At 38.6% G+C, this 13,484-nt stretch overlaps 1 protein-coding gene across 2 annotated transcripts in view; it reads left to right on the top strand.

The window, feature by feature from the left end:
* The window catches only part of Xkr4 (XK related 4), a 413,696-nt gene that overhangs the window by 252,567 nt on the left and 147,645 nt on the right, over positions 1-13,484 (top strand). For both annotated transcript variants that reach the window (XM_005322917.5, XM_040294052.2), the window contains exon 2: positions 464-663. In XM_005322917.5, coding sequence (XP_005322974.1) covers positions 464-663 — 200 coding nt within the window. The remainder of the gene's footprint in view (positions 1-463; positions 664-13,484) is intronic.

Here is a 13,484-nt window from a genome sequence, read left to right as displayed (position 1 = left end):
TTTATTTCTTTTATATATGTTTGAAATTTTCAGTATTATGAAAGGGATTTTTTAAAGCACTAACATATATATATCAGTACTTCAGAGTTACATTGTGTCCTAAGAGAAATTTACATCATGGTAACTATTGGGCACTCAGAGAATATGACTAGAAACAATATGTGTAGGCTTTCAAAGTAGCATATCTATTCCATACCTGAGGTCCCATCAAAATTCACCTCACTCTTATATTGCAATTCAATGGAAGGCCTTTCAAAGGGGGACTGAAATTGTGGTGACTTCTAAAAGTCAGCATTAAAGGATAATGGTACTTGTAACTTTGAGGTTTAATTGTTAAGTCACCATGTTAATTGTTTCATGTGTGTCCTTGCCTACGGTGACTTGCAGAAGAGAAAAACAACTCTGGAGTTGGAATTACAAATGGACACTCATCTCTTTCTTGTTCTCTATGTTTTCCTTCTAGATATTTCCACACAATATACTTAGGTATTCGCAGCCGACAGAGTGGGGAAAACGACAGATGGAGGTTTTACTGGAAAATGGTGTATGAGTATGCCGATGTGAGCATGCTGCATCTGCTAGCCACCTTTCTGGAGAGTGCTCCACAGCTGGTCCTGCAGCTCTGCATTATCGTCCAGACTCACAGATTACAGGCCCTCCAAGGTAAGGGCTTGCAATTTGGTTTCTGAATCTGGGAAAGATGAACTGGCTACTTTTGTCACAGTCCAAGAAATTGCCCTTAATGCCCTCCGTTGACGCAGCTTGTGGTATCGGCTGTTTTACACATGATTTGTGAACACTGCATGGTGTTTCGCTCACCATCACTTGTCATGGCTAACTAATTGGAAGACTGATATTTTTGCCCTACAGCTGCCATCTGAGTAGGAAAAAAAAAACAGACTTTATGATTTTTTACACTTGGTGAATATGGAGATAGAATCAAGGCTTCTGGTTTTTATGATAGAATAATTTTTCCAATGTTTCACAAAGACAGCAATAATTATCACTCTCTAATACATGCATGAGTAATCCCTACCATTTCTCATTTTTTTTTCTGAGATGGTTTTTGTTATGTTGCTCTGGCTGGCCTTGATTTTGCAATTCTCCTGCCTCAGCTTTCCAAAGCAGATGGGATTACAAAGAAGCATCCCTATGCAGGGCTCTGCCATTTCTTTTTGACATTAAGAAATGGAAAGAAGAGGAATTAAAAGGAAATGATAGGGATTACTTTAACATTAAAATAATCATATACGAGAATGTTTTCAATGTTTAAAATATGTTATTTATATACTATGAAGTTTTATGAAATGTATGTTATCAGATTAAGATTTTTGTGTGGTTTATCTCATCAGTAAAGATGCTCCATTTATAACAGAGCTGCCCTTGTGTTTCCTTAGGACCTGCTGCTCACCTCCATTCTAAAATAATACAGCAGGAATATTAGGCAAACTGGTGGGTAGATAGGTGAATAGATGTGTGTAGAGAAGATGAGTAAGAGGCCATTTTCAGGTAAATGTTTCCTGGTTTTTTGTCAATTCTGTAACTAAATAGATGTTGTTAAGAGGTTAAGGTATTGCATTATACTTGTTTTGTTTAAATCTCAGCAGAGTTCCCTGGGAACTGTGTACAAATATTGCTACTATGTTCTTGGCCTGGCTGGTGTGCTGAATCTCTACTGTGTCCTTGTAACTCTTATGCAAAGAACATGTTAGTTTTGGCTGAGTGCTTTAATTTGGGAGTGAGGCTTGGGGTGCATAGAAAAGAAAGATAGAAGGAGCCCTGGTAGTCATTTACTCAGTCATTTATTTGGAGATTCCTGACCCAACCCTTCCAGACTTCCATTCTGGAAGTTAGAGAAGAGGATTGAAGATATCCATGAGGTGTGCTTCTAAAACGCAAGTTGGAAGAAAAAGAAAGTGAGGAATTTACACAGAAATAGAAGATAAAAGCACAGGGAAGGAAGCAAGGCCATATAAATTAATTGTAGGGGCTTTCCAGGGGTGTATAAGTGGTCATGCAGATGTTCTGGCTCTGGTCATCTTACTGCCTCACTCCAGGGCTTACACAAGCCACTTTATGTCTCTGGGCCCTAGATTTCTCCAAGGTGAAGGTCACACGTTAAACCACATCATCTTCACAATCTTTGATAGCTCTGTTTCATCTTTGAATCAACGAATGCTTAATAGGTGTATGTTACCAGGTAAATGCTTGAGGGGATATCTGTAAATGAAGATACAAATGACATCCCAAGACCACATAAAACTGAATTTCCAACAAAAAAGCTAGTGTTCATCTCCAGAACAGCTTGGCAATTCCTTAGTAGAGTTGGACAATCAGAAACTCTTTAGAAGAGAAAAATCCAAGATCAAAGGTGGAAACTTGCAAGCCACTTCTCCTAAGGCCAAAAGTTCCTGAGTGCCTCTACTGGTTTTCTAAAAGATTTTAAAAAAATCATTGAGATGTTGTGTCCCCCAAGGTAATGGAGATAGAGAAGGAAAGGTAAGAGAGAGTGTAAGAAGAGATCACCCTTTTGGTTTAAGAACTTCATGTAAAATTTCAGAGGAAAAAAAATACATATACACACATATATGTGTCTGTGTGGGTGTGTGGGTGTATCTATCTATGTGTGTGTGTGTGTATATATATCTAGTACACACACACACACTTATACCCCCAGCTTATACACTAACCTGAGCATTTACATCAGGCTATGGGTTCATATGCCAGACTTTGACCCTGGCAGTGAGGAACCTTACCTTCCAATTTCAGGATGCTGTAGGGAAAATGTGCCCTGTATCACTCTCAAGGTGGTCAAAAGATACATTAATCCAAAGATCAGTAGGATCCATGCAAGACATTGAGCACACGTGAGAAATAAACCCACTAGGTTAATCTTATTGTTGCTGTGTTTTAACAAGGGAGGGGGGTGCTAGAGGTTTGTGTAATGACATCAAAGAGTGAAAATGCATAACCTCAAACAACAACCACAAACCCTCCAGCTAAAAAAGACCAGCCCAGCCATCACTATCTGATCCTTTTGCATTGAAAAAAAAAAAACTATCTTTAGGAAATATGTTCCTGAATGCCCCTCTGCTTACAGATGATCCCACTTACAAATGTACCAGTTTATGAATTAAATTGATGTTGTTTATAAGAACAGAGCTTTTCCTCTCTAGGAAAAGAAAAATAAATGTGATAAAAGAACATAGCTTTATATGTGTTTTCATACATCTTTAGTGGTAAGAAATTCCTGGGATTTGAATGTAAAAATACAACTCTATGCTCTAGATGCAAATAATCAATAGACATGAAATCTGTGATGTATTCGCAAATAGCTCTGAATTAAAATCCCTAAAACATTCTTATTTAGCAGGTAGAAAATGGTCCTTAGTCATTCTGTATGTGACTGTGTTGAAAATTGTTATTTTAGCATAAAAGGAAAATTGCTTCTTTACCCCAATTTCAACCATCTACCACTCTCTAAAGGATACTGTTTCAGAAACGGGAAGAAAAATCAAACAAAAAATATGACATATTTTGTCCATGCACAGTGGCACATGTCTATGATCCCAGCTACTCTAGAGTCTGAAGCAAGAGGATCACAAGTTCAAGACTAAGCTGGGCAACTTAGCAAGGCCCTATCTCAAAATTTAAAAAATCAAAATAAATTTAAAAAAAAAGAACTGGGGTGTGTGACTCAGTGATAGAGAGAAATGTGGAATTTTTTAAATGAAGGCTAAGAATTGCAGTCGTCTTGTAGAACTTGGTTAACCCTAAAACACTGTTATCTATGAACATTTTTTCTCAGCTCTCCATATTTGTCGCATCATTAAGTCAGAGATGCCTGATTGTGCTGGAGGCTGACAGGCTCAGGGGAGAATTGCTGAAGCATGATTGTCCTTCAGCTCCTACTGGCCCAGGAAGACAGCACGGCTCCTGCTCTGCGACCAGGAATCAGGGCAGAGCCGAGCCTCAAACCTGAACGTCCAGTTCTATTCATTCCACACGTCACATGAGACATGTTGGAGGGCACTAGCTGCTCTTCGCTGGATCTGAACTTTCCCAGGACCAATGATCTCTGCAGCATAAAAAACAATGTGGTCCAGCTGCCCACATCACTAGGAGAGCACAGCATGGTTCACCCTGTACTTCCAGACTGTCTCTAGTTCACATGTTGTTATGGTGTTCCAATCTCAATCCCACCAGGAGAGAGAGAGGAAGGAGGCAGGCAGGAAGGGGGAAGACTCTGTTGATAGGTAGAGATAGAAAACAGTGCTCCTACCCTTCTCCATGCGGTGACCTTGGCCTTAGTGTTAAAGATGGGGAGTAAGATGTCATCCAAGGCCTGTTGATTCTATTTTAAAGCGGCATCTCAGACTCACCCATTTCAGACCCTGGCCATCCTACTGCTTCTGTCCACCCTTCCCCTGTTCATTCTGTTCTCCCTATATTGGTCAGAGAGATTGTTTAGACTCTGGTCATTCCTCACACATACTTAACACTTTCAAGGTTGTCCTTAGCACTCGCTGAGAATTAAATCAAGTCCCTGCACATTTCAAAGCATCCTCCTCATTGAGCATGACCTTGCATTCATACAATCCTCCTTTCCGTTCTGAGAATGTGCCCATTTTTTTTTTCCACCTTACTCCTTTTTCCATATTGTTACATTCTTTCTGGAATATTCCTATCTCCTCTCCAGAAGCCTGACTAATTGGCACTAATCCTTGAGAATGCAGCTTAATTTCTTCAGTAAGGCCTGTCCTGACCGCCCATTCAATTTTTTGTTCCCTCGTAAGTATTTCATCATAGGGTTCTGAACTTCAGCCTATGACCTCAGGAAACATTCTTACAGTGGCTAGCCCTCAATTTCCCCCATCTACAAGGGAACCATAACAGTGCTTAATTCATAAGATTATCAAAATTAAGTGATATAACAAATGCAAAGTTTGTGGGGCAGATCCTTGATATATAATGCAGGATTTCTTAGCTTTAATGTGCATAGCATCTATCTATCTGCCCAGGATAAATGCAGATTCTAAGTGCAGATTACTAAAATGCAGATTCTGACTACATTTTAGTTGGGGACTAAGTAGCTGTTTGGAGCAGGGAAATGACTAGTGAAATTTTTGATGGCATGTGATAAAGGGAAAAATAATCCAAATCTGAAATCATGAAACTTGAATTAATGCATCTATGTTAAAAAGAGAAGTACTACTTTGAAGACAGAATGGCCAGATCTTTAGACAAATAGGATCTGGATTAAAAGAAGGCAGAGGTAGGAGTGTATTTGATTGACAGTGAACCTGGTAACAATGAAGACAGGTAGGTCAGGAGGAGAAGCCCACAGGAGAGAAAAATTTGAGACATTTTAGGTCTGAAATGGTGGAGGACAACCAAATTGAGAAGCTCCAAGACTATGGGGGGTGAAGCAGTAGTAAAAGTTACCTTGAGTGCAGAACCTTTGCTTCTATCTAGATGGTGCAAACAAATATTGAAGGCTCATGGCCAGAGTTACCCCACCTGACTTTTTTGGATGATCCTGGGAAGCTTTAAAATGATAGAAAGGGCTAACAGTTCTCTGAAGTTGCTTTTAATTTGCTATAGTGATTCTGTGAATACAGTCAGCCTTCCATATCTTCTGTGGATTCAATCCACCAAAATATCCAGGAAAAAAAATTGTACTATACAAAAAAAATATATATATATATTTTTTTTTTCAGGAAATTTTTTAAGGCTTTCATTAGATTGGGTCAGTTTCACTCTACCTTTTATCTCATTATTCCCTAATACAGTTTAAGAACTATTTACATAGCACCTACATTGCATTGGGTGTTATAAGTAACCCAGAAATGATTTAAAGCATAAAGGATGATACACAAAGAATATATGAAAATACTACCCCATTTTTATGTAAGAGACTTGAGAATCCCTAGATTTTATCTCTGGGGGGTCCTGGTCCAATCCTCTGAGGGAGGATACCAAAGGACAATAGTACTTTATTTTGTTTATGTAAACCCAGCCTCTCATAGTTGGCTGAGAAGATGCTGATTCACACACAGATGGTTGTTCGGGGGGCCTTCCCCAGCGCTGTGGCCTTGCTCAGTATCTCTCACCCTGTGTTAGAAAAGTGTGCTCCAGGAAGCAGCGGAGGAATGCTGGGCGGGATCATGGCACACCATTGACATGCACAAGGAGAACGTGAACTGTAGCCAAGGATGTCTGCAGCACAGTTGTGTGGCTCTGAGAGCCGGGTGACAGGCCTGCACAGAAGAGGGTCATGCAGAAATAATGCTCCTCTGGGCTGGGTTTGTGGCTCAGTGGTGGAGCACTTGCCTAGCACGTGTGAGGCCCTGGGTTCGATCCTTAGCACCACATAAAAATAATTAAATAAAGTAAAGATTTTTTTAAAAAAAAAAAAGAAGAAAGAATGCTCCTCATACAGCTACCATGTGGGCAAAACAAAACCAGGCCTTCACTACATGGGACCAGTGCAAATCTACCAACCTAAATGTTTCCATTTTTTCTGAATGACTTTAGTTCTTCATTTTCAATTTTATTTGCCATTATTGGAAGACTATACCCTCCACTCGAAGTGTATTTAACTACATTGTGCTGATGAAGTTATGGACTACTATAATCTGGATATGAAATATCCCCCAAAGGCCTATGTGCTAAAGGCTCGGTCCCTATCCCATGATGGTATTGGTAGTAGTGGAACCTTTAAGAAGTAGGGCCTACTTTAAGGAAGTCAGGACATTGGGAATATGCCTAAAGAGGCTATTAAGGAAAAGCTCTTCCATGTGCTGCCTTGCCACAGGCTCAACAGCAACTGAGTCAATAGACCATGGAATGAAAGCTCCAAAACTATAAACCAAAAATAAACCTTCATGCTCAGCTCAGGATAATGCCTGGTACGTGACAAAGCCAAGCAAAATTGATATGAAACAAATGGTACAGTCCCTCCTCATAAAGAATTCAAAACAATTTTTTAAGAAGGCCATCAAATTATTATGCTATGTCTTATTGGTGGTCACTGAGGTCCTTTGGTGATCCAGAATAAACTGCTCTGAAAAATGATCTCCAAGTATGGGATCATGGACGTTGTTTGCAGCCGATAACAGAAAGTGATTGCAAAGTGAGCCCTTCAGTAATAGTATGGATCTTTGCATAAGCTCTTGAAGTCCCATTTCCTATTTTCCTATATATCTGAATTTTCTTTTCTTCTGGTGCTTGGGATTGAACCTATGCCCTCATAGCTGCCAGGCACACAATGTACCACTAAGATACATCCTCAGCCATGTATGTCTTGCTTTTGAGCCTGTGTTTCTGCATTGTTCAGTACTTGAAGAAACTATTTATAAATAAATCAATAAAACAGCAAACTACTAGTCTGCTTAAGCCATAAATATAAGAAGTTCAGTTTTAAACACTCATCACCAATCACTTTGCAAGGAGCGAATCGAAGCTCATGTAGTGTGTAGGACATATTGGCAGAGTAAATGATGAGGGTCATGGGTGCAATATATTATTGATCTCTTTATTTCACATCCCATAGTATCTGAGTCATGGTGCCACCCAAGTTATACTTAGAAGAACAGCAAGAAGTTTCATCTGCTTATCACTGATTCAAGTGCTTGAAATCAACTCTGTGTGGTTTATCAGCCCCCAGCACAGCTGTGAATAGCTTTGAATTTGAATCATTTAGAACATAATATGAAATAAGGGGCCTGACTATTTTTAGGTTCTACTTAATTATCTTCAATAATCAAGCACAAATCTTGGTATTTTTCCACTCAGTATTCCTTCTCTCTCTTTATCTGTGAGGTGTGAGCAAGCACATATGTGTGTTTAGGCACAGAGAAATGAACCAGGCCATGCATGTGGTAAATCGACAGTATAATTAATTAGTCTCCTGGGCTAGGGTGATACCTAGACAAGACCTGGAAGAAAAGTCCAGAGTGGTTGATTTAATCTGTTTGAAACAGAAGTATCAATAAAGTGCTATCTGTCGTGAATAGGGATCTAAATAAACCCTCACTGTCCCCTGACCTCCCCATAGATGATTTCTTTGTCAACTTCTAACCTCTCTGCATTTCAGTAGTATTTTCTCACTTTATAACTTCAGGGAATCATAAGTGCACACTTACTTTCCATTTCCCTGACCTTTAACCAGTGCTCAAACTTAAAGCCAATGTTTGCTTTGACTGAGTATCAACACACTATAATTATTATTTCTCAACACTAAAAATAAGCACTTGAGTGGCAATCAAAAATGTTTGCTGAGCAGGGACAAAAGAAAAGACAGGTGAGGTCAACTTAATAAAAAATTCACAAGTGGCTTACTGTGGGCTTACTGTGGTATTTTCTCAAATAGCTTTCTCTTACTAAGAAGCCACAGTTATAGGATCAAGATTTTGTTTGTTTGTTTGTTTGGACCGGGTTCTGAGTGGGTGGGTGGGTGAAGGAAACTCCCACCACCTCTTAAATACTTTTCACATTATAAAGTGTATATTCCTGTGTAGAAATGTTTTGCATTTATTCAGCAGGTTGGAAGTCGATTGACTTTGAAAGCATTCTTCACACATGTAAGTTAATATTTTCTTGGTGACTCAGCAAGAATAAAGAAGCAGGATCATTTCCTATGGATGATTTGGGGAAGACTTTTTATAAAGTATGCTCCTTATACATAAAAGTGTATATGAGGGAGAGAGAAAGCAAGCACTATACACTGTCAAAACCAGATGCAAGTCGTAATGGGAGCCACCAACTCAATTGGTATGTAAGCGTCTGTTAGTGTAAAATCGCATGGAGATTCACTCTTCAAAGCTCACAATGAGGCTCTGATTGCAGAAGGACAGGGCTGCTGAGCACTGCCTGCCTCAGGTTTTGTCAGCATTTTCATTGTGATCCTAAATTCCCACAGCTTAAAACTCAGCTGTAGAAAAAGTCTGATACTAAGGAGACTCCCAAACTCCATAGCTTTTTAAACATCCATAATTTTAACTGTTCATACGCTCGGACAATTCTATAGGGCATGAAGTTTTCATAGGAGGATGTGAGTTTCCAGAGCAGAGTTATGGTAGGCAGTTTTCCATTACTGGAACAAAAAGCAAATCAACTTAAAAACAGGAACATTTTATTTTGGTTCAGGTTTCAGTCCATGGTCACCTGGCTACATTGATTTGGGGCTTGTGGAAAGGCAGTACATTATGGCAGGAGCATGTGATGAACAAGGCTGCTCACCTCATGAAGGTTGAGAAGTAAGAGAAAGAGGGAAGAGTCAGGGCCCCATTGTTCCCTTCAAGGTGATGCCCTCAGCAACTCAGATTTCTCCAATGGGGTCCCATCTCCTCAAGTTTCCACTACCTCTCAATGGCACCAAGATGAGGACCTAGCCTTTAACACATGGTACTCTGGAAGACATTTCAGATCCAAACTATAGCAGAAGATGTCAATGAAAGCTGGAATTCCCAGATGTTTGTTAGCTAAAACACTGAATTAAAACTCAAATTTTAAAAAGTCCAAAACACTTCCCCTAGGATGTGAACAGGAAACAAATATTTTTAACAAAGAATTTTTGAATACATGACCAAGAAAATCAAAACACTATTTCACAGATGAAAAACAAAATCAACTTGGAAAAGTGAAGATGTTATAAAATCATATGGGGCAAATTCCATATATGAAATGTTACATAACACAGAAAGAGATGTTTCCAAATAACGAGGCCAAGGAGTTTGTGAAAGTATTGGACTTTACAGAATAAGTGACATGATTTCAAATGTTGGATTTCTTAGTGGGGGTGGGGATATTCTGATAAGAAAAAGAAGTGTGAGTCCTCCCACAGGGAACAAGTGCTGTAGCTCTCGGCTGACTCTGGGAAATAGGAGGGGTCACCTGACCTCTGAACTTGACCTTGAAGCTCCAGAGTCCTGAAAAACCACTCTTTGATCTTAAGGTCCAGCAACACATCTCACAAAAGACATGTTGCAGTATCTTAATTATGACCTGAATGAAATCTTCATTGATGATTACATTCATGTACTCAATCACATTTATTGAGAACTTATCCATGGTAGGCTATGGATATTAGAAAAATGAAGATGATTAAGGCCATTTTCCCTTAAATATTCAGAGCAGCCTGTGAATGAGTAAGGGCAAAAGAAGGGCAGGTTTTTCTGGTTAGTGTAGAGGTAAAAAGAAAGGCTTCCCTTCCTCCTCTGAAGTTTCATCTAAACAAAATGACAATAGGCAGATTAATAAGAGAAAAAGTGTGCAAATTCAGTAACATCCCCTGAGGAAAGTCACAGCACAGGAGTCATGAGATCTTCTCCCTGAAGATTGAGGTTTAAATAACCTCAGAGCTACTGGAGGCATAAAGGCTCAAAGAGGGAGGATAGTCTTAATGCAAACTGGAGAAGATGAAAGCAAGAATGCCCGGGAAGGAAAGGAAAGGAAAGGCTGTCCTGTTATTTAGTTGAAGACTCTTAGGTAAGCTCTCCACACTGCCCTCAGAAAAACAAACAAGTCTACCTGGGTCAAGGTGTTCCAGGTGTCCTATCAAGACATTTAGTCTCTTCTGTTCTAGTTAATGTTTCCTAATTATTCATTGAGATTCCCAGAGAGAGGGATTAAGGCACTTGCATTTCTTCCCTTGGTTGGAAAAAGCAAGATCCAGAGATAGTTTTTCCTTTTGCTGCAAGCAGAGTAACAAGATTAAGTTATGGGGACCTTGACTCTGGCTCAGGACTGTCAGTATGTCAAAGTGCCAGGGTTTGGGGTACCATTGTCTGAACCCCAAGATGACAGTGGACACTCTAAGAAGAAAGTAATCAATTCCACCTGAAGACATGGCAAAGTTTTTACATGTACTGTATCTTGAAATAAGCTGATGATTGAAGCAGTAAAAAAAAACTAGAAGAAATCACCTAGGGAAAGTTCATAAGAGAAAGAGAAGGTCAAAAACAGAATCCAGGGATCACCTTCATTGAAGGGTCAGGAGTGCAGGAGTAAGAATCAGAAGACATATGATGGAGATAGTCACTTCAGAAGAACACGGTGATGTGGTGGCCAAGGTGGGGGAGTTTCAAAAGAAATGTCCATGAAGAACTAGAAGATAAAAATGGAAAAGAGCCTATTAGATTTAACAATGTGGAGATCACTGGGATACCCACCAGATCATATCAGAGCAAAGTTTAGAAAAGAAATAAAGGAAGCAAATTAGAGAAGAAATAGGAGTAGAATTTCTAGACATTAAAGGAAAGAATAGAATTAATGTACTTAATTTCAATTCCCAGACAATAAAGGAAAGAATAGAATTAAGGTACTTAGTTTCAAGCACAAGTTTTAAGACAGAAACATAAGCGTAAGAATAGACAGTGGGGAAAGAACCAGTAAAAGATAGATGTGGGAAATACAATAAAAGCAAGGTCTTCCTCTATTCCAGTTCCTGCTCTGCTACCCTCATTCAATGTGTATAAATGAAACTGGTACCAGAGCCCGAGGGTCCAGGTTCCATCTTATTGGGTGCCAGACTTCAACATAGAAAAATTCCATCATGAATTATCATTTGTTTTCACTCACCCTATAGCTTGGAGTATATTCAGCACACTGAGTCTTAACCTTCTCTGATGGGAAAGAATTTGATGATATAAGTTGTAGCCTTGTGTTAGAAAGAAGCAAAAAATAATAATAGGAAGACACTAAAACTTCTGACACGGGGAAGGTTCCCATGTCTTTGTGTCTTCTGGCTTCTTTCTTTCCTGTCTCAAATAGAGAAGAAGAGATCCATCAGCAACTAAAAAACAAAAAGAACAAAACAAACAAACAAACAAAAAACCCTAATTCAAAACTGGTCAAAGGATTTGAATTAAACTTTCTCCAAAGAACATATACAAATGGCTAATGAACACATTAAAAAGTGTTCCACAGTACTGAGCACTAGGAAAATGCAAATCAAAACTATCTCATACCTATTAGGGTGGCTCCTCTCAGAAAAACAGAAAAATCACAAGTATGGTAAGCATACTAAATATTTGAAACACTTGTTAGTTCTGGTGAGAATGTAAAATGATGCATCCACTTTGGAAAACAGTATGGTGGAACCTCAAAAAATGACAAATACAATTATGATGTGACCAAAAAATGTCACTTCTCTCGATATATGTCCAAAAAAATTGAAAACCAGGTCTCAAAGAGAGATTTGCATACTTATGTTTATTAGTTAAAACTTGATTCAAGGCCAGCCTCAGCAACTTAGTAAGGCCCTGAGCAACTTAGCAGCAAGACGATGTCTCAAAATAAAAATTTTATAAAAAGGTCAGTGCAGATTAATGGTAATAGATTAATGGTAAAACCACACTGTGTTCAATCCCCTGTACCAAAAAACAAACTAATATATTTATTTATTTATCATTTATAACATTATAAATATTATATATTATAAATATAATTGTACACTATGTATAAACAAAATAATATATATTATACATAAAATAAAACTTGGAAGGGACCCAAGTATCCCTGGATACATAAAAGAATAAGCAAAATATGGTACATCCAAACAATGGAATATAATGTGACCTTAAAAAGGAAGGAGGGGGCTGGAAGTGTATCTCAGTTGTAGAATTCATGCTTAGCGTGTAGGAGGCTGTGGATTCAATTCCCAGCATCACCAAAATAAAATTTAAAAAAACAAAGGAAAAATGAAAACCATGACACATGCTGCAATATAAGTATACTTTGAGGACATTATGTTAAGTGAAATAAGCTAGTCACAAAAATACAAATGCTGCCCAATTCCATTCATAAGACATCCATGGAGTAGTCTAATTCATAGAAACAGAAAGTAGAATGGTGGTTGCCAAGGCCTAGGGGGAGGGGGAATAGGGAATGATTGTTTAATGGGTATAAAGTTTTAGTTTTGCAAGATGAAAAGAGTTCTGGAGATGGATGGTAGCAATTAGTGCATAAAAAGTCTGATATACATATCACTAACGGGCTGTATGCTTACAATAGTTAAGATGGGAAATTTTGCATTATGTATATGTTAACACAATTTTTCTTTGTTTATTTTTTTATGTGGTACTAAGGGTTGAACCCAGTGTCTCACATGTGCTAGGCAAGCACTCTGCCACTGAGCTACAACCTTAGACCATAACACAATTTTTAATGGAAAACAGTACCTCCCTTCCAAAAATACACAAAAATCTAAACTTTTTTTCTGATAGTAGGTGGTTAGTTCATCTGTGCCATCCTCTTACTTCTTTCTTTCTGTTCTCAAATGGAGAAGCAGAGGAGGGCCCTCAGTGTGTTGGTAAATTTAATAAGAATTTTCTAATTCACACTCTATTTCTCTTTTATATGCATGTGGATAAATTTAAATTCTTTTTACCTAACCTTGAAATTAAATATTAGCTTGCCCTTCCCCAGAGATCTCCATCTGGCTTTAGGTACCTCATACCCTCCAGGGAACAACTGCATTT

Source organism: Ictidomys tridecemlineatus, chromosome 7 (assembly GCF_052094955.1).
Source record: "Ictidomys tridecemlineatus isolate mIctTri1 chromosome 7, mIctTri1.hap1, whole genome shotgun sequence".
Lineage (NCBI taxonomy): Eukaryota > Metazoa > Chordata > Mammalia > Rodentia > Sciuridae > Ictidomys > Ictidomys tridecemlineatus.
The sequence above is the reverse complement of the archived record's forward strand: the minus strand, read 5'-3'. Positions and strand labels throughout refer to the sequence as shown.